The following is a 27,174-nucleotide window of genomic DNA, read 5'->3' as shown; positions in this document are numbered from 1 at the left end:
TGTGTGGGATATAGGTATAACATTCTGTGTGCCTGTTCTTCCATGGCCATTCTGTTAGCCATGTACCATTCAGAGCACTTGAGTGACATTCATAATGTGCACAATGGGTAATTTTGCCGGGAGGTAGTACGGGTGGGTGAGTGGGTGTAGGTATGTTTTAACCAATTGACAGCATACTCCAAAACCAGGGACATCCCACGCAAACATACCCAGAATGTTAGCTTCACTTTTTTTGTCAGCAATATGTCATTTTTCTTATGGTTGTCTTGTGGAAGCAGCACTTAATCAACACACACGTTGACATGTTTTCCTGGGTAGCAGTGTACACACAGTTACCACACAGCACTACCAAGAAGCTTTTCTTGCTCCATAGCTTGCACATACTCACACACCCATCAATACACATCAGTGCACACATACTACAACTACACTACATCCACACTAAGACAGTAAAGTCAAAACTCTATTTCAGACACATACTGATCTGTCTGTCTGTCTCTCACTCTCTCACACTCACACACACACACACACACACACACACACACACACACACACACACACACACACACACACACACACACACACACACACACACACACACACACACACACAAAAGCTAGACACAGCAGTACTGTGGAGCCAAAGCAGTTCCCTTTCACATCTTACAGTAGCCCTGTCATACAGTCTATGGCACACTATAATATTGTATTTACTACCAGGCATTAGGTTTTCATTCATTCATTTACTCCCTGCTCATCTATTGCTTCGGACACAATTCTGTTCTCAGCTTCGCTTTGATTAATTTTTTCCACCCTACATGAACACCTTCATGAGATATTGATTTTTGGCAAAATATGTTCAAACCTCAGGTTGTATGTGTGGTTTGTGGAGGGCAATGTATCATTTAAAGGACCTCAGTGTCTCCACTTAGAAAAACGATCCATATAAGCCAGCATATGGTGCGGTATTGAGAGATGATGGATTTTTGTTGGATGTGCTTGTTCAATACACTCAAATGGAGTTTTCACGCAAGACTGGGTTTAAAACAGCGAGCCTGACCTGTCAACACTCAACTTCTTTTGCTCACATCCACACTTGCATGTGAAAGGGACAGTTTGTCTTTCAATAAAGTGCTCAGTGTCATTGATTTTTAGGAGGTGAATAGGAAAGGTTAGTGAATATGCATTAAGGTATAGACATCAATCAATTTTTTTTTTTCTATTTATTTCACTGATTGAAGTATATGGTTCAAAAGACATTTGCTTGACTCCTCAGGTTCTTTTCTTTGTCTTGCCTTCTTCCTTTTCCCCCTTGTCTGCTTCTCAGTCTAGAGTTTAGGATCGCTCATACCTTCGAGCAGGTTTGATCTTTGTGCCCCCAGTGCACACACATGCACACACACGAACACACACCTCCACATTGCTCCTTCAATCTTCTCTAAGGCTCAGTTTGATAAATGACTTATTCTGCTGGATGAGCAAAAGGCTGTAGGTGGGAGTGACTCCTCTCTCTCGCTCGCTCTCTTGCTCTCTATCTCTCGCTTCCTCTCTCGCTCCCTCTCTTTCTCTGTTAACAGAGTGAGAGTGCAAGGAGAGAGATAGCAGAGGAGGAGAGAGGTGCAGGGCCAGGCAAGAATGACTGATGTTGTTGACCCTTCAGCCTCCCACCACCTTGTCATAGCTGCCCTCTGCACTGAGACACACCGCGCACACACACACACACACACACAAACGCGCAAATGGCCATAATGATCATTCATGTGATGAATACTGAATCTCTTGTGACACTGGAATATATAAGTTTGTGTACACTCAAGCACCAACAAAACACATACATAAACATTCCTCCCTGCATCATTTGGTTTGCCACTGAAACCGTTGATGTTTTCACTCCTCTTTGATATTATAATATTCCCCCCCCACACACACACACACACACACGCACTTTGGAGAGCTCAGCTAAGTGGCAGGGTGCAGCAGTCATAAAAGCAGCCGGCTCCTTGTTGCTTAATGAGAATGAATGAAGACATGCCAAGTCGTCTCCACCTGCCGGTCTGTTTTCCTGGTATTCGCTCAGAACTTACTGCTTACATCTGCACATTACAGGGCTCCCTCCAACAAATGCGCGTGCACGCACACACACACACACACACACACACACACACACGCACACACACACACGCACGCACGCACGCACAAAGCACTGTAAAACCAACTCACAGGAATATCTACACAAGCTGACACACACAGCACACAAACACTGTGCAGTCCTTGCATTGTGCAACACCACCGTGAACCCAGAGTGTATGCTAGCCAAATACTGCGCTTGCTACTGCCAAAGCCTCTCCCTTCCCTCTTCATGTCATCTTTTTTTACAGTCAGGATGGGTAATTTGAGTTATGCAAACTTATCTTCCTGCAGTGATACTGCGCTTTCAGTAATTGGACTGTGCAGTAAAAAGCAGATTTAGAGTGATAGCGATAACCGTGAGTGGTGATTGAATGCTCTGATTCAGAGTTCATCGTCTCTGTCTTGCATCATGTGTATAGCCTCCTGTCTTTTTACTGATGAAAGAGTGTACAATACATAACACTAGCATAAAGCAACACTTGAAGTGATTTAATAACTTGAATCTTTGCTTCAGCCACAGATTCTTAAATGTCTTGAAATGACTTCATCATATTTTTTTGGTTGGCCATTTATTTGTTTTCTTTTTCGAGATATTCAAAAATTTTTGGGGTGTGGTGATAAAAGGCAATGCCCCTGGAATTACCATGAATTAAATTGTCAACCCAGCGTGCTTTTTTTATTTTCATTTGAGATAGAGTGTTTTGGCTCTGGCATGACGTGTCACTTACCGCAGTCCTTTTTTTCCAAACAGCTAAGTGAATTAAATCTGCTGCAGTTTTAAAACATGCCTCTGGGCCAGGTTTCACTTCAGTGGTACCAAATGGCTTTGTCTTTTTTGCTGTGAATGGCTGCTACCACGTGTGTGTGTGTGTGTGTGTGTGTGTGTGTGTGTGTGTACGTCCCCGTCTGTATGCGTATTTTTCCTTTTTCTCTTTCCTGTCCACCACCTCAACACAATCCCAGCGTTTATGAGATTACCAGAGCCCATTTGTGTTCCAGCGGGAGCCATCTTGGCTCTGAGGAGGCCTCCACTGGGAACCATCTGGGCTCTAGTCAAAGCGGTTTCCTCCCCGCCTCCCCTCTTTTCTGTACACCATTGTGACCAAGGCTATTTACTTTGAAGGGAAGAGAAACTAAGGTCTTTTGTGTATATGTGTAGAGCACTCAGAAATCAGCACTCTTCAGATCAAGCTCCTGAGCTCAGGGCTGTGAATGTTTCTAGTTTTCTTCTAGCTGTTTGTGAGAGGGAGGGGAGGGAGAAAAGAGAGGGGGGAGAAGGAAAAGGGAGATGAGAGAGATGTGGAGCACTTCCTTCTGTAGGCAGGTGTTGGCGCTTATCAATAGACAATTATCACCTCAGCTTGGGGCCCCAAGTGGCCCTGTACACATTTAACGCAACGTCACATGCACACACTCAAGCTGTCACTTCATCACCCAATCGATTTCTATTGTCTGTCTTTTTTTCCCCAAAAATCTCCTGCCGTTCAAAGCTAACGTTAACAGAATGCTTGCAGAGCAGTTCTTGCCACCTGAAGAGATGTGTCCCACCTCCAACCATCGTGCAGCTTACAAATCAGTGCGTTTGTCTATGGTTCATTCTGCTACCCGCTCAACCAATTAACCATCATGTGATCGTTTGGGGAACAAGCTGATATCCTTTTTTTTTATTTCTGTCTTTCTTCCTTTCTTCCTCTCTTGCTTGGCATTTTGAATTTTTCTGGAGAGACAGACTGGAAAGATGTGTGAGAGTAAAGGGGATGGCAGGCCGATTGAAGCGCAGGTTATGTTTTTTGCCGCTTAGCCAAATGAACCACCAGCACACTCCACATGCTGCTTTCCCCATGCTGCTCTCTATGTCATATTAAAACTAGCATAAGCATATCACTTAGTAATCCACTCTTATTCACTACAACTGTGCTGTGGTGAAGATATGAACATCATTCATGCCATTTTTGGATTTTCTAAGCTGCCCTGTCAGTGATTTAGTGTTTTAAACATAATAGCAGCTTATGATCAGTTTGTTTCGTCGTGGGTGTCACAGGTCAGCATGTCTGTAGCCTGTTTGATGCTGCTTGTCCATCAGAGCCTATGATTTCTCTTGTGTCCAAGTATATTATTGATATTCCGCAGTGGGCCTATTTGTTGTCATTAAGGCTGCGTGTAGCAATGGCACCACTCAATTCATAGTGCTGTTGTCAGTGGCAAGTAAATTTCCTTTCCATTACGTTGGCAGTATGTGGTAAATGAAGTTATTCACTATAAGTGGTCTGAGAAAAAGGCAGACTCATTTCTCCTGTTGTGATAGCATGTGTGTGTGTGTGTGTGTGTGTGTGTGTGTGTGTGTGTGTGTGTGTGTGTGTGTGTGTGTGTGTGTGTGTGTGCCTGTAATTTCACCCTATCGTTTTCCTTCCTCCAGCATATTTCAGCCCATCTCCCGTCATCTCTGAATATCAAATATTTACACAGATCCACATAAAGGCATGACTGACCTGCTATGTTCTGATATTTAATTCGGAACATTAAAGGCATTTATCTCCTTGCTATGTGGGCAGGAGAATGTTACAGTACGTTCCATCAAGCAAATTAATGAAATATATGGGGACTCTGGGAGAGAGAAAATCCATCTCAAGATAGCTCTTTGCAGCTCAAATTGAAATCCCTGTGGAATGATTTGGAGAGCTTTTTAGCTTTTGGAGATTGTAAATTATTAGCAATATGGGAATAAGCAGGCAAATGGGGAAAATTGTGTGTGTGTAATTTATTCCTGCGGAACTATGATTCTATCTCCTATTGCCATGACTTTTTTTTTCTTTGTCTTTGAATCTCAGTAGCATAAACCCCATTATCACATTGTGCAGAGCATCATAACATTCATATTGAGCACCAATGTTGTGATGAGATTCAGGAAAGGGGAAAAATGACTGGTATTTTTCCACTAATGGAATGTTGTTTGATCTCGCCTGGTGAGTGCAAGGCTGATCAGTCAAAATGGTTTGGCAGAAGGCTTACAGTTATTTTTCTGATTAGCGCTAAAAGTCACACTGTTCCACAGCATCCTCAATTGCCTTGTCAAATGAAATGGTCAGCTGGGCACTGACATTTCTTGGCACATCTGCTTGGGGGGAAGAGGACAATAAGTCCTGCCCATGATTACACACATGGGTAATATGTCACTATCCTCTTCATTCCTGGCCCCTAAAATACCACAATCATGGCAGGCCTAGCTTTCATAATCATGCTTTTTTTACTTTAAGGGTTGTTGCTAGGTAACCACTGTTGAAGTCAGCCTCAATGCTATCCTGTTTCACTTCATGTGTGACTGCTAATCTAGATACTGTTGCTGGCAAACATTCATAACAGACCAATTTGTTGCTAGTTGTCTTGCTGAACTTGGTAGCTGCCCAAATATTTCATAGTAGTGCAGAAGCTGCACCAACCGAAGTGGGCAGTTCTTGTTATTTTTGTCATCTTTTTGTTCTGTTGCTGTTTGTTTGGTCTTCTCAGCCTTGCTTGGAGTTGGTAAAAGTTCAGTTCAGTCTAGCTGTAAACTGCTTACCAGCCCCTCTGCTGCACTCCCTGACTTTCCCCATTTGACATTTGGCTGCTTGGAGGTCCATTGCAGCTCTAATAGCATACTTATGTAACTGTTTCTGCACTTAGAAACAGAGAGAGATAAAATGGGGGGAGTGTCTATGATAGCAGAGGGGAAGAGAGACAGAAAGCAGGATAAACCAGATTATATAGAGCCACATGAGATATGAGAGAACTTAGATTCTATCACTGTAAGGACACAGGAGGGTAGGCCAGTGTCCTAGCTACCATTTTATTTGAAAGTTGGACCAGGTTGGACCCAAATAACCATCAACTAGAGCAAAATATTGGGAATTTATTCATGATTTTGTACTGTAGCTTAGGAGTCAGAAGTGCAGCCACACAGTAGTATACCCCTAAAGGGTACTTCAGCAGGGCAAATGCTTTCTGACAATGGGATTTGAACTAAATGTTTTAGGGCTACAAAAACTGAATGTATATGTTCCCCTGCTATGCACATAGCCATAGTGCAGATTATGTATTCATACCAAAAAAAAAAAACAAAACAGAAAAGCTTTTTACTTTAGCTGAGAACAAGGCAGAGCAGTTCACAAACTAATTCCCCTCAGATTTCCCTTGAGGCTGCAGGGCTAAGCAGCCTGTGTCTTAATCGCTTGACTCCTGGCTATCTCCTCACCACACCTGCCCTCTTACTTTCCCGCTGACAGAGGGAAGAGAGTACGAAAAAAATCAATTGATTTTCCCCGTCGTTCATCGCTTAGGAAACAAAACGTAATGAATAGGTAATTAGCCTGAATAGGCAGAATTTGGTTATGGTCCATAATGGGCAATGTTGTGAGATCTGTGCTACTTTGTCAGCAGGGTTAGCTATTTCAGTGCCCTCATTTGTGAACTTAGGGGAATTGCAATATGGCTTGCTCTAATTGCAAATGATTTAATAGTGTTCAGAAAAACAGGATGGCAATATTGGAAGACTTAACTAAGTCTGAAGTACATGCTCTACACTAAATTGAAAGATTACTTGTATGTGAATGCCCTTGTTAGAGATGTAAGCACTTGCTGCAGTTAAAAGAGCAACATTGTTTCCAAACAAAGCACACTGTAGCTGGATTCCTCCATTTCCTTGTTTAGCTCCACTGCTTCTATGAACAGAGCAAATTTCATCCCCCACTCCTGTTCATTCACTTAAGTTTTATTTTTTACATAATGATGCAATTTGTCCCTTTCTGTCCTTTCTGTCAGTTGGCTACCAAGTAAGCCCCTTTTCCCCTGCTTTAGCACCGATATAATCCATCAGCCTCAAGCACTCACAGCCGAGGCGGTGGTGTTTAATTGAGAATGTCAGGGACCAAAGTTAGCCACAGCTCGGCCACGACGAGACACCACTGCTGGGTGTAATTGTCCACGAAAGATGTGCGCTGCGGTGACCAAGCCGGGAGACCACTGATGGGGAAAGCCACGCCAGGGGAATGAAACAGGATCTTTTGTGTGTGTGTGAGGCCACCAAATCGATACAGCTCAGGGGCCTCCACTGATCTGTCTATTTAAGGACAGCGAGTGTCTTCTGTATCAGAACAACCCCCCTCCACTCCCTGACTCTAATGGAATCTCAAACCTAATCCCCGATACAGTACATTAACTTGAGCCTCTTTTCTCTCTCTCTTTCTCTCCTATCCCCCTCCTCCCCTCTATTCCATTCTTTTGTGCCAGGTGGAAGTTGAAGTTGAGAGCATGGACAAAGCAGGGAACTTCATTGGCTGGCTGCACATTGAAGGTGTGAACCTGTCAGTCGCACTGGTAGAAAATGCTCTGTCCAAAGTTCACTTTACAGCCGAACGCAGCTCCTACTACAAGACCCTGGTGTCTGCAGAAGAGGCCTGTCGCCAGAGGAAAGAGAAAGTAAGTCATTTTTAGTTGTTAAGAGAGCTCCAAGTAATATATGTTATATAGTCCCTGTTAAACTATTGTAGTGATGCCCACACTCCCATCTGACACAAAACTATTTTTGGGAACCGTCTTGGAGAGAAGCAAAAAGCATCTATTTATTTTAACATTGTCCCAGTTGGTGTTGCTCACTCAAGTGGTAACCACAACATCCCACATCACAAGAAAATGGTAGTCCTTGACAAGAAATAAGTGAGATAATCAGCATGATGTTTAGGTGCACTCTTTAGAGCTAGTTAGACTTCAAAAATGAGTTTTTGAGCTAGTTGTATCGTCAAGCATAAAACACTGGCATATTAGCGTCACTGTTCATTACCCCTGACTGTAAAATGCTTCTGGTACTTCACAGAACAATTCACTTGGTTCACATAAATACTGAAAACATGCTATTTATCAGACCAGGAATCATGTATCCATAAATAGATGAGGGTAAAGGAGGACATATCAGTATGTCTACTTGAACACCCCATCCTTGGATAAGAAATAAAGCCAAGTCACTTGTGGTGGCATGCTGCATAAATTTGTCTCTTAGAATGCATTAACAGCGTCCAGTCAACATCGGCTTTAAAAGGCGCATTAATGTGGAGACGCTAATGTGCACCAAATCCAGGGCTGAGAATAGGCACACATTCGCCGTTATCATTGAAGCTTCCTTTCCTCTATGGGAGTCCTTTGATGGATGGAGGCCTCTGTTGCACTGATCCCAATCTCACCCTCCATTTTCATTACGGCTTCGCCCCTGCCAGATGAATGAAGTGCCTGGCCAGCTGTCGTCCTTGTCCTCACTCTCTTTCTCCCTCTCACTCTCTTTAACTTCCTTTGTTTTACTCTCTGGCCGTCTCTCAGTCTTTTATTTTCTTTCTTCCACTCACTTCTACCTATCAGGGTGCAGAGATGCTACTGCCCAGTCTTTCCATATCAGTATGATCTATGGCTGTAGTGAAAAGGGGACTGCATTCTGTCCTTCAGCTGAATATGTCATGGCCACAGCCAGCTTCCTTTGACTGTACGCCCTTGCTTTTGGGCCCATTCTCTCTTTCTTTTTCTCTAAAGAAACAAGATGGTGAGAATTACACTTCTCCGGAGTGGTGCGCAGGTGGACCTGTGCCTGGCTTCACATCATTCTTATCTTGCCAGCGATGTGAGCACACCGACCTTGCCATGCTCAATCTAACTGCAGCAAGAGGGCAGATTCCTGACACCTTTGATGACACACAATTTCAATCCCAGTTGCCGACCTCTTCGGAGTGTTCAGACAGATTGACTTTTGCAGTGAGGCTCTGATCTGAGCTGACCTGAGTGTGCACAGGGCCGAGAGGAAAGACAGGGCCTGAGTAGACCAGACAGACAGACATTGATTATGTTTGATGTTGGCTTGCCACGAGCACGGGTGCACAGATCAGCCAGAGTCTCATTTGATGTTTGTGTGTATGTGTAGGGAGAGTCTGTTGTCTTAATGGAGCACAGAATTGGTTGTGCGTGCATCGTATGAAACCTGAGGGCAGATGAGGTGGGACTCAGTGTTTTAATTAACCCTTAGGGAACATCCAGAGAACCCCCCCCCCTCTCTTTTGAAGTCTTGGCTAGTCTTTGTTTCTATGAATGTTGAGGCAAGGCAGATCGTCACATCTCTCTACATGTCTGCCTTTCTCTATCCTTACCGCTTCCTGTTTATATTCTACCTGGCTGTGCATATGGAGATTGCTGGTACTGCTTTGTCAGGCGTCCCTACAAGAAAATTGGGTTGTCATAATGAACTGGGCTCAGAGGGCACACACGCGCACACACACTCACCCTCACCCTCATTAAAGTAAAGTTTGCGTTGGTGGTCCAGTAGGGACCGAGTATGGAGGCAGGGGGATTGAGGCTTGCTGCACTGGCATCCTGAACCAAAACTGCTTAGTTCAAGTGACTTTAGTGGATATGAGTTTTTGCTACAATGATACCAATGGGACAAAGTGATTGTGTTCTAAATTAAGCATTCCAAAGGGTTTTAGGAAGAACCTTTTCTGGTGCTCAGCATATTTTGATCTCAAGCATCAGCATCTCTTAAAACAATATTTGGACCTCTCCTCACAACAAACCTTATTAAGCTCTTAACAAACCAAAGGCTTAAGTTGTAGGCCCAGCACTTGGCTTATTCTGTTCCCTGTCACATTTATTTATGGCTAAGCTTTTGTTTGCTTATGTTCTCTATGAAGCATCTCAGTGTGTCAGAATCCATTTTCCTCCTTTCGATGTTAACATTTAAATGACCCAACCAGAGGAGAGAGACTGGGAACAGTGCGCAAACTTTGTCACTGGATGTTGTTTTAACAAAGACCTGGTTGTTGTCAAGCAATGCTCATGCCCTCATTTCATTCTCCTCTCTGTTTGTTTTTGGAAAGCATTCTTGTGTACTGTAATTCTCCAGAAAGCCAAACGGCTCTGATTCCTGTTTACCAGACATCTCTATAAAAAGACTCATTGAAGGCACCCTATCTTTTCTTATTTTATTGTAAGAGGGCCCATTGCATTTATTCATACACTGGCACTCCTTTGCAGTGTTCTCATACTTCAAGTTAGAGAAAGAGAGATTTGACGAGAGATAGCAGCACTTTGACTCAAAGTGGGTTGGGAGCAGAGATTTCAGCTGCAGCTTTCATTTGAGTTCCCCAAAGATTGAACAGGTGGGGGAGTTGGTTTGTCAACGTTTGGTTGTGCCTCAAGGGACTTTTTTTTTTTTTTTTTTTTTTTTTTTTTTGAGAAAACTCAGAAACATAAAAATGAAAGTATTCTGAAATTACAAGGTAGGGTAAGGGGGAGAAATCAGTTTACACTCTCAGTGGCTCTTTCTCTCCAACAGTGCAAGTTAGAGGTTTTATCTATATATCCTCTGACATTGCAGTGGTTTTGTTTATGTCAGTGTTTAGGTATATGTCTACTTGAAAGAACAACAGTTTAACAACTAACCACAACTAACAATTATTTTCATAATCAGCCAACCTGATGATTATCATAATTAATCAACAACAATTAACTATATGGCTTTTGCTAGAAGTTAGTGGTGATGACAGGCATGTGTAATTTTCTTTAAAGTAACAGGTTTCTTGTTGAAAGCTTCATTAATATTACTGAACAAAAAATCCATTTGAAAATTCAATGGTTGATTAGACAATGGAAATATTTACAATTTGTCGACTTCATCGATAATGTCAAATATTTATTTCAGCCCAGGTCTAACGGCTTCTCCGAGAAGAGGGCTGTGCTGGTAATTGGAGCGGCCTAATTATGAAGAGGTGAATCAACAATCAGCCTTCGATATTAACCAGAGTGAGCTTTCTGTTGAGCAAGGGGTTTTCTGCTGTAATTATCCAGCCTTGAAGGAGATTAACATACTCTGATGGGCCTCAGATAGGGATAGAGGGAGATGGCAAAGAGAGGGAGGAGGGGAAAAAGAGTGAAAGAGGACATGACAACCCCTGTTAAAGATCTTTTCAGTCCCCCCCCAAACCGCTTTCATCACTATTCCCCTTCAGCCCCATTCCCACTCAGCCCTCTTCAGAGACCACCATCTGTCTTTCCGTCTCCCAAGTGTCCTCACATCCTCATTCACATGCACTTATTCCCCCTTTCTTTTTCCTTCCTCCCCCCAACTAATCATCTCTGAATCCCCTCTTATTAACCGGATTAATGTCTTCTCAGATATCCTGAGTCCTGCCCTTGCTCCCCTCAGTTGCCTTGCCATTTCCGGCTTGTGCAGAAGGGTTCCCTTCCTTGGCCTGGCTAGTGTTCAACGTGAGTCAGGCACCTGCATCACTTATGATCTTTTATAGAAAACGGAATCCCAGGGGAGCATAAATCCAAGCCCGATGCTGTCTCGTCTTGTTCCTCACCCGTCCATCAACGCCACTCATCAAAGCACTTAAAGTACCAACGTTTCGACATTGAGCTAGGCACTGTGTCCTTGGCAGAGGCTGACTGAAGCACATAATCCTGTTTCAGCTCTTTTTTTTTGGGTGGAATCCAAAGTTGCATTTCCAACCAACTTTCCTGTCTCCTCCTGAGGGCCTATGTATAACCACTCACTTTAACACACGGCCAGTCCATTTTTGTAATTTGAAAGAAATCAGCACTCGCATTCACTGTGATTGGCTGATAAGCACTGTAAGCATGTCTGATTCTGTCGGTACCGTGCAATTTCTGTCCCTTTATCTCACTTCAGTCACCACTGGCTCCCTCTCTCAAGGGTCAAGTGGCTTGCCTCGTAAGCCAAACATCTCGACATGTAATCAGAATTCCGCCCTACTCATTCTCCATCTCTGTGATGGCTTATTTTTGAAGGAGTGTGCAAAACCAACATCTCCCCATTGTCCTATCTACACTGCGTCTTCTCGGCAGTCAGCACATCACACACCTGGCTAAACAGGAACACGCTGAGGATGAATCAAGATAATTGGGCTTTTAGTGAAGCTAATAGGCTTGTGTTGTCTCCGAGTGCAGGCTTGAGAAAATCTACCTCCAGTGGACTGGTTTTAGTCCTAAGGATTAGCTATGGTTAGCATTCAATCCTTTCCTGTTAGTGTCATTACTATGGAAATCAGAAGAGTGTTGTCCTGTTTATCTGCAGTGGTTTGCATTCAGTAAATTCACAGCAAACACATAATTTGCACAAAGAAGGGCCATTTTCTATTTCTTAAAAGGCACATTCATTTTCAGGCTTCTGTAAATAGACTATATACAATTAAATACAAGCAACCTTGTGTGGTTTCCATGGATAACAGGCCCTTCCCTATTAATACTATGCTCACTGCTTTCTGAAGAACTGAAGTCATTTAAATGCCTCCAGTGTTGCATTTTCATCCCCCTTCTTCCTGGCCTCTCGTAGAGAAAGAACCTGTGGCAATCACTATGGCAATATCATGAAAAGAGCCAAGGATTAATGTTGAAGTAGCTCATCTGTGGCAGTTTCAAGTGAAAACACCAGTAAATTTAAGAATCAGTGTTCTGTGTTCACGTGTTCTGTCTACACTTGAGGCTCCTTTCAGCCAAATCACACCACTGCATTTGCTGCGTCTGCAAATGATCACCCTTTAACTTGAGCCACTTCACTGCTGGTCCCTGGCTGTGTTCACTCCAGCAGTCATAGAGAGGTTTTTCGCTGACTTGAAATCATTACAGTTATTATTTTTTTCTCAAACACAAATTGCATTAGGTGGTGTGAAGAATTGAGCCTTAATGGCATCCGGGGGCCAACAGGATGATTACACCTATTTTACCACTCTCCTTGTCTCTGTCTTCTCCCTCTCCCACTCCACCACTCACCGCTGTCATTGTTACCTTCTAATTTAACAAATGGAGGCCATACGGTGTCAAGACAGGAACAACGTCCATGACATGACCAATCACAGAAAGAGATATCCAATTAATGACCAGGCCAGATACCTGTCCACTTTGTTGAAAGGCAACAGGAATGAAGCCTTGGGGAACTGCCACTCATGCCTCAGTGGAAACGAAATGCTTCACTCATGTTTGGAAGGACTGGGGATTAAGATTCTTAGGGAGCAAAGTGCTGTTACGTTAAGTTTCACTCAGCAGTGTCAAGACCTCTTTATATCACTCTTTACAAAACCTCGGTTAGGCAGTCTGTGTTTACCTTGCAGTATATAAACTTCTAGTCAACTTATATTTGTCATTGTTTTCATTTAAAAAAAAAAAAAAAGAGTTATCACTACATTTTAGGGGTTACATTGTCCAGGATATATTGAGAAAATTCTTCAGTGATCTTATAACACTCTTAAGATTATAAAATTCCTCAATCCCTTGAGCTTATAACACTCCTGCTGCTCATTGTATAACAGCAGACATGGTTTGTTATGCTAAACACAGGGCCTTTTTCCCTCCCCTGTAAGCTGACATTTCAAAGATACAAGGTTTTCACTCAGCAGTGGCAACATATCAATGGATTACCCATGATCCTGCCGGTTTTTATATTGTTGACCTTTGTATTGTCATTTGTCTGAAATTATCCTCTGCCTCCCTGAATTTTTGGCTGACTACAACCCATTCCTTTTACCCTCCCCTTTGGGTTTGAATAGGATAATGAAATGATAAAAAAGCATTACTTAAAACAGTGTTATGTATCTATCCAGCATGCATCCTCAGGGTCACCAGGACACGTGGCTTGTTTGTATTTGCTGAGTGCTTCCCGGAAACTGTGTCAAAACACTCTGTTGTGCAGCATGAACTTTGAGTACGAAAGAAAGCACTTTGTCTAGCCATATAGAGCCAACTCCAGCTAACCCCCCTCATCTTAAATTAATGAGCGTGGATTCCTGCCACCACAGTTTTGAGGTTTGCTGTTTTCTTTTTTGTCTCTCCACGTTATCTCTAGTGAAGTGGCCGGAGATGTAAGCTGAAGTCTTAAGTGAGTATGAGGACAGCAAAAACATCCTGCAGACTGTATATAATACAGATTTTTTTTTCTTTAAAAGTGTCAAGTCAAGGTTACAAGCATGTCACATCACAGTTACCCATACATGCCACACATAAAGAACTATTCTCAGCAAAAGTTATCAGCACATGTTTTGGCCACTGAGTATTTACAGAGTCAAAAAATGAAAGGAAATGCTTGTGAGGATCATCTGATGTGAGGGTCTAAGGACAGAGGATGTTGTATTCCTGTAAAGCCCCTTGAGACAAATTTGTAATTTGTGATATTGGGCTAGATAAATAAAATTGACTTGACTTGACTTGAAATGCCAAATTAAAGTCCACTGTGAGGAGGCCATGCTGTTTGATTCTCCTCCATTACTATGGACAACATTTCTTTCCTTTCATGGATTCAACCCTCCCAAAGCTTCTCATTACAAAATGGAAGTGCGCTGGTATAAATTCTGCAGAAACTACAGAGTACTTGATCTGAATACCATTCAGTTAACATAAATTCATGTTACCATGTGTTGTCTTATTATAAAGCAATTGATTCAAAACAAAACAAAAGAAATGCTGTCTGGTCAAAAGTTAAAACAAAACCCAAAACCCTGATGAACAGCTCTTACACTTTCTGAATAATTCTCTAAGTGAAATTATTTAAGGGGGACTTTAATGAACAATTGTTTTATTTTATTTAGTTATTTATTTATTTATTTTGTGAAGGCCTGTTCATCATATATTTATTATAATAAAATTATTCTCTTTTCCAAAAGTGGCAGTGACAACTTTTTCCACTTAAATTTTGCAGGAATATTTTCTTACTGATAACCGGCTGGCATGATGGAGCTAAATTGCCCTTTGTACAGCTTCAGCATTGCCAGACACTGTAGCTTGACAGAGATACTTTGCTTCACTCAGATTATAATAAATAAATAAATAAATTGGCACACTGCAAACATTCACAAGTAATTTGTGCCAATGTTCAGGTTGCTAAAGTAACTGTATTAGGGCAGCTTCATTTGCCGATATTTCCTGAATACTTGTGGCCTGATTCAGCACTGATTACTACAGATGCTATTTGTGCATCTCTTGTACAAACCTAACAATTCTGCCTGATTACCTTGATTTCCTTATGTATTTCCTTCCTGATGGGCGTGGTTTCTTTCCAGACAGCACTTGGTCATTATCCGTGAGGCATGAGTGGTCAATTGATGGTTTGAAGAGCATACTAATGATGTCAGGCGTTTGCCAAGTCCTTCTCAAATACCAGACCCTAATTGATAATTAATGGGAGACTGAAATAGTGTCTGAGGCAGCATTTTACTCAGCCATCATGAAGATGGAGAGCTAGGATGATCACCCAGGATCATTACGTCAGTGGTGATTAGCATTTTCTTGCCCTTTAGGAGATGAGTGGCCAGAAACTCTGCCAGAAGTTACTGTACATCACTTTATCTTTGGGCAAAATGTTAACACAAGGTTTTCCTGTATTTTGACCATATCGTCTACATTTAAAACAAGTCCATCTAATCAGAACCTCAGTTTGTGTTTATAAGAACAGCACAAAATCAATCACCAGTCAAACATACCTCATACTCCAAGGTCTTCTTTTCTCTTTGGGCCAGGTCCCCGAAGAATACAACTGACTTAGCACAATATCTTAGATCAGCAACAGACACAGACACAAGTGAATCATGCCATACCCATAACACAACACAAAGCCTCTACCTTCCCATGTTTCTTGGCTTTAGTTCATGACAGTATAGAGTTGACTGAACCCCTCTGGTTTCCCTTACCCCATCATCATTATCCCCCACATTCCCAGAGACACAAAGACTATTGAGAGCAAATTCTGGTGCTTTGCTATGCTTTCCCATATGCTAAGCCACCTCATTTAACCAATGCTACTGAAGAGTGTTAATACTGTGGTGATATCCATTGCTTATTGTCAGATCAGTGGCTCAAGAGAGCTCTTCCAGCGCAGGGACACAGTCATGGACACACTCAGTGTTGGAGCCATGTGTTAGTGAGCAAACGTTTGGCCTCTGGGCTTTCTGAGAGGAAGGCCAACAGTGTATGTGTATTTGTGTGTGTGCATGTCCGTTTGTGTATGTACATGAAAACAGAGCTTAAGACTGGTTGTGGGTAAGTTGTGGATATTGGTGTCTGTCAATACACAAGCGAGGTGATGGTTACAGGGGGTGGTGGAGGGTGTGGAGGACAGCAGAATCACAGTAAGGGGACATAATTGCCCACAGGGTGCTAATGGTTAGTCACAATGGAAGAGGCGACCTATGGGAGACTTCACAACTCTGTGGAAGATGGAGAGGGCTGTATGTTCTTGTAAGACTAACTCCCAGGATGTAGTGTACATGCATGCATGTTGTGTGTCCTTGTGGTCAGATATATGCATGTGCGTAAGCATGTTTTGATGTGTGTATGTGAATCACTGTGTACCTTTTTTGTCTGGTTTTTGTATGTGTGTGTGTGTGTGTGTGTGTACTTTTATTCTATGATGATCATTCGCTTGTTTGCTTGTGAGTCCACTCTTGCCTTCATCTTTCCTCTCTCCCAGCACTGTGTGCACAAAATGAACCACCCACCACACAAACGCAAAGAGCTGACAGAGGCTTTTTCATAGGGCTAACAGATTACATAATCTGATTCTCACTGCACTGTGAACACACACACACACACACACACTTGTGTGCAGATGGAGGGATAGTAGGCATCACACGTGCACGCATGATGCACTCTCTTTTCCTGCTTACTCAAACACACTTTGAGCATGTGCAGACATACACAAACAGGCACACACTCCCCAGGGACCCCTCGCCCCTGTAGACGATAAGCTGGACCCCCAGTGCCCTGAGGCAGAGACAGGAAGGCAGAGGAAGAGATCAGTGGGCCCAGTGATGTATGTGTTATGCACACACACACAAACACACACATACCCTCGCTCTTTCTCACGCTGTCCTCATCCTCCTTTCCCTAGTTCCAAGCTGCAAATTCAGCACTATGTCAGCTCCACTTGCAGTCTTATGAATCCTCACGCGAACATTCTCCTTTTCTGTCTTTCTCTGAGGAGCACACCGGCATTGCACCCATGCACGTGTACTCACCCGCAAACTAACACATATAAGCCTATGAGCTTGTAATGGGGGAAAAAATGAGGGGAAAAAAAAACAACTGTAACACACACTCTTAGAGGCAAGTCTGTATCAGCAGTCTTCACCCTCAGCATGCTGAATTATACATTTACAGGATTTACAGGATTGCATGCTCACTTTGAAAATGTCATCAGAAAAACTGCATCCACCTACAGGAACATCAGGGTGATTATGAGGAACACATACACAGGCACGCATGTGGGTAACACACTACTCAGTGAAGGGCATTATTGATTGCATATATTTGTGTTAACAGCAAGTGGGCCTGGTTGGGCTATAAAGGCCACTCCTAAACTACTGCTAATGGTATATACGGTGCACATATGTGTGCATTTGTATGTCTGTATGTCCTTGGCCTGGTGCTCTCCCTTCTCCAGTCATGCGCGGGATTCTTGTGGGCTCTTAGCAGAGGTCCTCAGGGGCAGGTTTGTGGCTGCCCTTGGTTCACCCGTGCAGAAGGAACTCACCCAGAGCCTTGCTCCCTCCACCCCTTCCCTCTGCTCTCGGGACGAAGGGGTGAGACAGAGGGAGGAGAGAGATGGCCAGAAAGAGAGAGCAAGAGGAGGTGAAATGGTGGCAGGGAGCATAATGCGATATGACATAGTGAATTGCATTACGGCTGATTAACACATGCTCAGCTACACCAGCCGCAAAGAAAACACAAACCCCATGGTCTGCCCGCCTGCCTTTCTCTGTCTCTCCTGCCTTGGTTCTTGGGGCTTCCCTCTTTATTTATTTATTTATTTATTTGACTGGAATAGCACTTGCGTATTTTGTTTGTTTGTTTTTCCTCATTCCTGTATTGTCCCCCCTGGGTTACTGTAAGGAGACAGTTTTCCATTCACTTGGCCGGGGACTCATCACCGCTGACTGCTTCCCACCTACACTCAAACGACTGGATGCAATGCAGGCTGCAAGTCCTGAATTTCAACAGTCTAAGGCATATATGACCTCATATTTTGGGGCTTTGATTACAGACTTAGCAAAATGTTAGTACGTTGTACAGCAGACATTAATCGATGCAGTTTTATGGATGTTTACTTTAATAGTCATGGGCTTACACATATTTATTAGAAACTACACTGTACTTAACCTTGAAACTTAAATGTATACTTTGAGGTCATTCCTCTCTTGTTTTATATCTTTACTAAAAAAAAGGAATTTAATGTCCAAAGTGTCTGATTCAGCTACCAAAACATGTGAATGAATTTGTATTGGCAACGTTCCTATAACCGTGCGGGTGTTTGGCTGTGTGTAACACACAACCTTGCCATGATGTGTTAGCCACACCATTCATGTGAACGCCGTGCACTCTTCACAGTCAGACGCAGCAATGACATTTTCCCTGACATTTATGCATTTTTGGAGTCATTGGGCAGATGCTGTGAAAACATCAGGACCTCAGATTCTCTCCCTGCTTCAGGTGTCCTCTCTAATCGCCCGTATTTAATTGGGGGGGGGGGCATGGTCTGTCGATGTGTGCTCACTCAAATAACATGCACACATTACACTCACTTACACACACTTTGACATTTTTTTAAGGCCCATGCTTGGAGCCACACTTAACTCCATTTAATATGGGTCGGCAGTGAAAAACCTCTCCCTTGCCTCTTTCTCTCCTAGCCTGTCTCCTGCCTTTGCTCTTCTCTGCTGTCTAATGTAATGCTAAATATTTGTTTCTTCAGGGTACCATTTAAATGCTCCCTGCATCGGTTGGGATCCTCAAACCTCCCCTCGTTTAATGAGATCCTGTTTCATTAGCTTGAAGGCATTGAGGTGCGACTTCAGGTGACTTTGCTCCAAAATGGGCACTGTGTTGCCACCCAAACAGGCTGTGACAGATGGTAGTTGCCTTTGACACCTCTGATCTGCCTGACTCTAGAGATGGTGCCCAGGGAAATCACAAGTCACAGCCCACATTTTCTTGGGGGTATATTTGTAGTGACCTCTCCAGTTGGCACATTGTGTAACCAAACGTGCATTCCGTTAACGCACACACACTCTACATCATAAACCATGTCTCCCAGCCATCAATCAAGGCCAGAGAAAACAGGCCTCATCCAAGTTGAGGCACACCACACCAATCTGCTCTTAGACACAAAGAGAAAAAGAGGCTTATAGCTAGTGCCGAAGCTAACGCCTCATCAATTCTCTTTATTACCTGCTCACAGACACACAGAGTCCTCCACACATTGGCAGACTATTCTCGGTTCAGCAGCCAATTCCACTCCTAAATGCGTTTGCTTATTCTTATCCTGTATCCGCCTCATTCTGACTCCTCCACTGCCTCTCATTGTTCCGCTTCCCTCTTCTACTCCCCCAGTGTTTCTTCCTCTCATTCATTTGTGCTCGCCTCAGTGCCCCCCATCTTTCTCCCTCCCCTCATCTCGTCTTTAATTCAACCTCTGTCTCTTTCTGGCACCCTCATTCTCATTCCCTTTTTCTCTCTCTCTCTCTCTCTCACTCTCTCTCTCTCTCTGTGAATTAGGCATCCTATTTACTATTCTCCCCTTACCTCACACGCTCTGTGATTCTTTCTCACCGTCACTGTGTGAGACGAGCGAAAAGCGTGTTGATTCATTAATGCGTTGTTTTTGTTGGCCTTGTCTTGGTAACGGCGCCTCTTCAATAGACAATTTTCATCGAGAGTGCTCATGTTTGGGGAGCCCACAATTTCCCTGAATCAGACTTTAGAGGAAAATTCTCTTGCTGCTGCATCTTACATTGGAGGTTTAATATGGGCTGGAGGCTGGAGCCCAGAGAAGTTACAAGGTGTGTAACACCATATTCTTGAGAGAGATTTGTGGTGTGTTGTTGAGTTTGCTAGCATTCATGTCAATTCTCCTGTACATTTCAAGACTGTTTTTCTGTACAGTGAATGAAAAGTCAAACAAAAAAAACGTCATCAATCAGCTCTATTCGACAGATATCAGCAACTCTGTTTCTCTCTCTCTCACACACACAGCAGTACACACCACCTGCACAAATTGAGCCACCCCTGTAGGGGACCCTAGGTGCTTTGACATCAGCCAGCAAATCTGCCCAACTTTGACAAGTACATACCAACAGTAACAATGCAGCTTATGGTCCAGGGGTGCTGATGGAAGCATGAGTTAGGAAGGTGCTGTGTTTAAGGTTAGGATCCCTGTTTCTCAACAGAAAATGCATGGCCTCTTTCTGAGGCTGTCAGCCTAGATGTTGGTGGAATGCAGAAAGATGGATGGATGGATGGATAGAAGCGGGGAGGAATGTGGGAGTGGAAGGATTGTCATATTGCGTTTATATAGATAGACAAACTGGTTTGTGTGTGTGAGTGTGAGGTTGTCATGGCTGATTGATCATTGGCTGGATTAAAATAGATGCTTAGTTTAAACATTGTTTCTTTGCCCCACTCCCCCACTTTCCACACACACATACACACACACACACACACGTACATGCACACACATACACACACACACACAGCCACACACAGAACTGTACAATACTTCATTTATCAGCTCAGTGCTTTTGTGACAAATGTGTCTCCTGTACCTGTTACTGTTTTTGTTTACAGGCCTTTTACATCTGATCATTATTTGAAACACATTCTAAATATAACCTTCCCTTAGATATTTCCCATCAATGTTACCACCCGAGGGCCAAGGTGGGTACATTGTGTGTATGTTTTTGCTTCTGTGTTATCGCTGTTGTTTGTGTGCTCTTATTTGGCTGACCATCAGAGGCGTGGCCAGCCTGCTCCATCCTGTCACTCAACACAAGAGGAAGTACAGCAGTGGTTCATTAACTGGGTGGGCAAGGCAGCGGAAATAGCTCTGTGCCCTGTCCTCCTCTGCTGGCCCCCTTTGGCACCAGCACAGCACATTGTGCCATGCAGCCCACATGCGTGTTTTTGAAAGATCTGAGTTTGGGGGAATTTGTGATGAATACTACAGCGTTCCCAGCCAGCTAGTAATTTGGGTCATTCCGTTTTTGCTGTTTTTAGCCCTCCCATCAGCTAGCCTGCAGAAAGCACTCTGAATGGGACCACTCTGCGAGTTGTTGGGGACTGTGTTTTTGTGCATTTTTCAAACTAAAATCCCCCACCCCCCCACCCCCCCCCCCTCTCTCTCTCTGTATTTCTCTTTTTCTCACTCTCTTTTGCCTGAGGGTGAGACAGTTACATAAACAGGCTCTCTTGTCCTCCCTGCTTTCTCATTCCTGCTGGTGGACCAGTCTCACCCCAACCCCTCTCTCTCTCTCTCTCTCTCTCTCTCTCTCTCTCTCTCTCTCTCTCTTTCTCCCACATTTTCCTCATACTCTTTCTTCATTACTCATCCTCCAATCCTTTCTTCCCTGTCCATTTCTGCCACTGTCCACCCCTCTTTCCACCCACTCTACTTATGTCCAGTCTCTTGTGCCTGCTTCAATCTCTTGTGTCAGACAATACATTCAGCTACAGTTGAGATGATTCATAGCCACTTCTGCCTCATGACAAAACCCGAACTCAGACCAGAAATGGAGTGGCATTGTGTTACAGCCCAAAACATAATCCATTTTGCTTTGCAAGTAAAACACAACTTTATTGGACTATCTGTGTAACTGCAGAGGTTCAACTTGATGTCCACATACCTTGTCGGATTATCAAATGTTATCATTCTTAAAAGCGGGTGCAGACATGCACACCTCTTTATTCTCTTTGAGATTAACACATCTGGAGCAATGCAAGACAATGGGATGGGGACAAGTAGTCACAGCATTGTGGAGGCAGGGTTTATAGGAAATGTGAAACAAACTACTACTACTCACTCACCCCTTCCCTTCATCTCCCACATTATTTTAATCACCCTATTTGCTGCTTCCTTTTCCGCTCCCTGTCGTACCCCAAATTTTTCTATTTTTTTCTTTCTTTCTAAATGGAGGAGAGCAGAGGGAGTGGATGAACAATGGAGTGTGAGGTGTGATCAGAGAGAAAAATGACCAGGAGTCCGCCACAGAGAGGGAGAGATAACGCCACGCTCGGAAACCAGTCGCCATGGCAACACTGTGGCAACTGGGGGCAGACTTGCCGGTTAATTAAAAAAGTTGATTAATTGCCTTTTAATTGCATATTTATACATTGTAACATTGAGGTAGCTCTCTTTTTTGTTTTGTTCCACTTTTATTCCCCACTTTCTATTTTCTTCCTCTCTTTTCCCGTGTTCTCTCCTTTTTAAGTGCTTTCATAATTTCCAGGGATTGGGGAGAGCGGACAGTAATCCGTTTGAGTTGATAAACAGATCATGTGAAAGATGGATGAAAGAAAGGACAGAGGGCTAGCGGGGGGTGGTGGCTAAAAATGTGTTGCATTCATTGTGAATTTCAGTCCACTTTTATCCTGTATGCCGCTGAGTCTTGCAGGCATATTTATGATAGAGACAGAGAACTTCAGCCATTTTGCCGCACCAAGGTCACAGAAAAGACAAGAGAGTGTGACAAATGTAGAGGATGAGGAAAGAGCGAGTGTGGGACAGAGGGAGAACAGTCTCATGTTGGATGCACACAAGCAGCCAGACATATAGCCATCACGCACACAAATGAAGCAAGCCAATGAAAGAGTGCTCATGTCCCACGATGCAACAATCTCTCGGAGGCCTTTCCACCCATGAGCAACCTCGTCTCCTAAACACTATCATGCTAAGCAGTCAGACACTGAAGTGGTTGTGTTAATCCCCCTCCTTCTCTCTTCTCTCTCTGTCTGTATACCCCATCTGATGATTGAGTGTGGCTGTAGCATGCGCCCTTACACTTGCAGCTGGCCTGCTTCAATTGTATGCCTATTCCCCAGTGCTGCCTTTGTTTTGCTCTGACGACATCTTGCTCGGCTTGATTATCTTTTAATGACTGTGGATAGACACACTCGCCGCTCCGGCAGAAAACGGCCCACATTGCATAAGGCTCCATATGCTGGAGTGACTCCCCCCAGGGGGACGATGTGTGTGAGTGTGCATGTGTGCACGGCGAGCAACTGCTGGTCACATTCTCAGCCGTCTGGTCTTCCATATACCAGCTGAGTGTGGTGGTGCCCGTGAGGATAGCGGCACAGGTGTGTGTGTGTGTGTGTGTGTGTGTTGACCCAATCGCATGTGCACTCACATGTTTTTTTTTTTTTTTCCTATGGTTACAATATACCCTTCCCTCAACTAACACACCACCATCATCTACCAGGGTTCCCCGTTAGTGCTCAATGCTAATAGTACCTTCCTAGCACACTTTCACACACATGTGCGTGGTTCAGTGTGTGCCAATTCAAAAAGTGTAGCAGGCTACAACCATGATAGCCTCAGGTCATTTCCAGGCCCTTGACTGTCGTGTTAGTGTGTGTGTGTGTGTGTGTGTGTGTGTGGCTTTGTGACAGCATTGGGGGGGGTTCATATTAGCCGTGTAAGCCGGGGTTGAGTAGCCTCGCCGCCTGCCTGCCGCCTCTTTGATGGAAGAACATCTGTTGGCTGTGATATGAGGCTAGAGAGTATCTCTTTCTCTCTCCCTCTCTCTCTCGCGCGCTTTTTCTCTCACTCTCTCGCTCTCTCTCTCTGCCTCTGTCTGTTATGAATTCCCCAGCTGCTCGGCTCCCTCCCCTCCCCTAAAAACCCTGTCCCGCGCCACCTGTGCAGTTTTAATGCATAATTTATCTGCTAAGTAACCACATCCGAGAGACTTATCCCTCCATCCCCTCTCTTCCTTTCTTTCTCTCCCCTTGGTGTGGTTTGGCTGCGGGTTGAGAAGCGGACAGTTATTTTTCATTTACTTATTTATTTAAGAAGATTAGGCTTGTTTTGGCTAGTGGTGGTGGACGGTGTATCCAAGTGTAAAAATCCACTGTCATTTTAGGCTCAGTGTGAGCCAAGGACTGTCTTAACGTCATCCTCTCTGAACAACTTATATGTATCCATGTGGGTGTCTATTCATGCAGGATGCATGTAGAATGTAGTGGAATGAGTGTGACAATAGAAGAGTCTTAAGTTCTTACATCACCAACATCACAAAAACAGTCGGGGAAACTGAAAGGCTGTCAGGGCTGTATAGCTGCACCAGCCTTCCTGTGAACATATGATCATGTGAGAGAGAAAGATATGAGAAATGTTGGAAAACAAATTGGAGCAATTTCAGCTAAGGTGTGATGGAAAAAATAGGTAGATTTTTTTTCTTTTTCCAAAATGAGAGCAAAATTACAGTAGCGTGAATAATGGATAGACAAAACAGTGTTCAAGAGGAAAAGCCCAGCAATTAATGGAAGCAAAGGTACTCATTTGTAATTATATATCTAGGGCTGCCACTCAAAAATATTTGTTTTTATTTATTAACCTAACAATATATTTTTTTACTTGATTAATATTAATTTACCCCAATTAAATATCCAAGACTTTCTCATTAATATTTCAATATTTTATTCAATCATCTTCTCTTAAAAAGCAAACAAATGTATATTAATAATGATATTAAGAGACCCTTTTTGTCAGATGCCTGATCAAAAAAAATACTCAAAATTAAAAGGATTTCTGTGACACATAATTCAATTTAATCATTGTATGTCACAACTTTTGAAGCAAATCTTTCTGTGAAAGGAAAAATTAAAAATTAAAATGTTCATAACATGGATCTATTTGATCACTGGAGTAATATATAGTTAAGATGATCATTGGCAAATGTAGTTTTGCATCAACATGGGGCAAGGAAAATAATTAAAACAATTTACATGCTGTAATAATAGTAATACATACTTTGACTGGGTGCAGTCATCTTTATGACACATTGACACGTTATGCAAATTTAATTGTATTTATGTAATCAATAATGTCAAGTATGTGGACGAGTCGCGACAACCCTTCATTTATCACAAAATTATGTTTCTACAGCCAGTGTTTGTGTAATCCCACTATTTTGAAGTGCTTGTTAAATCTTCTGACTGTCCAGGTATGGTATGTCAAGCACCTCCATAACGCATGACCAATCAGACTTTGAATGTACATCATACACTCATAAAACCAAAGCAAAAGTAGAGAGATAAAGCATGCAGCTGTAATGGGAAAGAAAGAAAAGATTCTTAGATGGACCCACTCTGGAAAATTGGAAGTGGAAAATAATGGATTGGCCCAATGTTAGGAGAAAATCCTTCTGCTCAGTGTGAAAAGTCCTTTTGTTTGTAAAATTGGATTTTTCTCTGTCACATGGAGATACCTTGTTTTTAAACAAGATTACAATAGATAAGTGCAAATTCTGTGCAAAGTTTACTAGAGGGTTCTAACAGTGCACCAAAGTAAAGAGTAATTATTTCTTGTTTGATGTTTTTCACTAAGATCCACAAAAAACAAACAAAAAAAAAACAAAAAACAACTAAGACAGACTTAAAACAAGACTTAGCAGCTGTTGCTACCCTGATAAATACTGCACTGAAAATGTGAGAATATGTGTTTTAGGAAAAAATGCAATAACATAATTTTGTTCCTGAAAATGAGACAAATACTCATGATAACCTTGACCACAGGATCACAGTATTAAGCAAAAATACATAAATGAATAAATCTCCCAATCTTGCAGCCACAGGGAGTAGTTTACCTTAAAGATTGGAATACCTGTAAGGAGAGAAAATTTACATCTTAGCTGGCTACAGTATTTGACACCATATCCTTCCTATGTGTTTGAGTTGTTCATACAATGGGCTACTCTAACCATGATATAGCCATTGGTGAGTCGCAATTTCGGTTTTATAGCGTGTCAAATGGGCCTGTGTGCAGCTGACATGTTTTGTTATCATGTCCATGTATGTGGCCTTGCAGACCCATAAGCAGTCGTATTGTTGTGCTACTCCACTCTGGTATAGGACTGATACTGCTACCGTGTCATAGCTCAACCTGCACTATTCCTCTCCAAGGCCACAGTCGTGCCTGTGTGCAAGCACTTGTGTGTGTGTGTGTGTGTGTGTGTGTGTGTGTGTGTGTGTCTCCACGTGCTCTGATATGTATGTGTTTTATGGCATTGTTGTGACCAAGGCAGCCATGCATTATGTCTGAATATGAGGGCAGCAGGAACGGGAAGGAAGGGCAATGCAGCCTGCATACCAACAAACCTCTCCATCCTGTAAATCAGTTCTCTCCACATGCTTCAGCCACCCCACTCTTGCTTTCGCCCCTCCCATGACAGGGTGAGCCATCAGGGGTTAATGCTTCATCAGCATCCCCTTTTAACCTTGGAGGCAGGCTGGTTAAGGCTGTGGTGTTAGATTGGGTTAACGTCTTTGACTAACAGCCACCCTCCTCCTTTATCTTTAGTGTACCCAAGTGGGTGGGGCAGACAGTGTGTGTTATGCTCTCTGTCCAGTTTCAAACAGTGAAGCAACCTGGTTGTGCTTTGCAGTTGGACTCGGGGTCATCAATGTGACTGAAGTGGCTGCGGGTCAGCCATGTCGCATATGTTGTGATTGTTTTACCTTAAATGAACTCTTATAAGTCAATAAATCAAACTCGGGATGTGGGTGGACCGCCACTCAATCAAGGCTTGTGTTGCCTCCATCAGCCTCCGAGGATTTACTTGACACCAGCACCTCGTCAGATCAGTCGTTGGCAGTGAACAGTATTGGTTTTACAAGCCAAGGTTGAAAAATGAACATTTGCACTTAGGAGGAGAGAGGAGGAGGAAAATAGGGGTCCTCTTCCACCACTTTGATGGATGGTTTTATTAAAATGGCATTGGGACATGTGGAGAACTTAAAAGCGGTGCAGACATGCACACCTACACACACACCTTTCCCATGCCTGCATTTTATCCTGTTTCTCTATGCTGTTGTAGTTCACACACAGCTCATTCCAATGTACATGTTTTTAACTTTACATCCATTAATAACATTACATGTATTCAATAAAATCAGCACTGCTTAGCTTTATAAATATACACAGTCAACAGCTGCTAGCCTTTTCACCTATTCATCTGGGCGTGCAGATGTTCTTCTG

General features: G+C 43.1%; 1 protein-coding gene across 1 annotated transcript in view; it reads left to right on the top strand.

Moving 5' to 3' along the window:
• The window catches only part of snd1 (staphylococcal nuclease and tudor domain containing 1), a 191,369-nt gene that overhangs the window by 113,997 nt on the left and 50,198 nt on the right, over positions 1–27,174 (top strand). Inside the window, exon 17 of the mRNA XM_030045402.1 lies at positions 7,392–7,580. Within this exon, the coding sequence (XP_029901262.1) occupies positions 7,392–7,580 (189 nt within the window). The remainder of the gene's footprint in view (positions 1–7,391; positions 7,581–27,174) is intronic.

The sequence above is a fragment of the Myripristis murdjan genome, chromosome 23 (genome assembly GCF_902150065.1).
Source record: "Myripristis murdjan chromosome 23, fMyrMur1.1, whole genome shotgun sequence".
NCBI lineage: Eukaryota > Metazoa > Chordata > Actinopteri > Holocentriformes > Holocentridae > Myripristis > Myripristis murdjan.
This window is presented reverse-complemented; position numbering and strand designations above follow the sequence as displayed.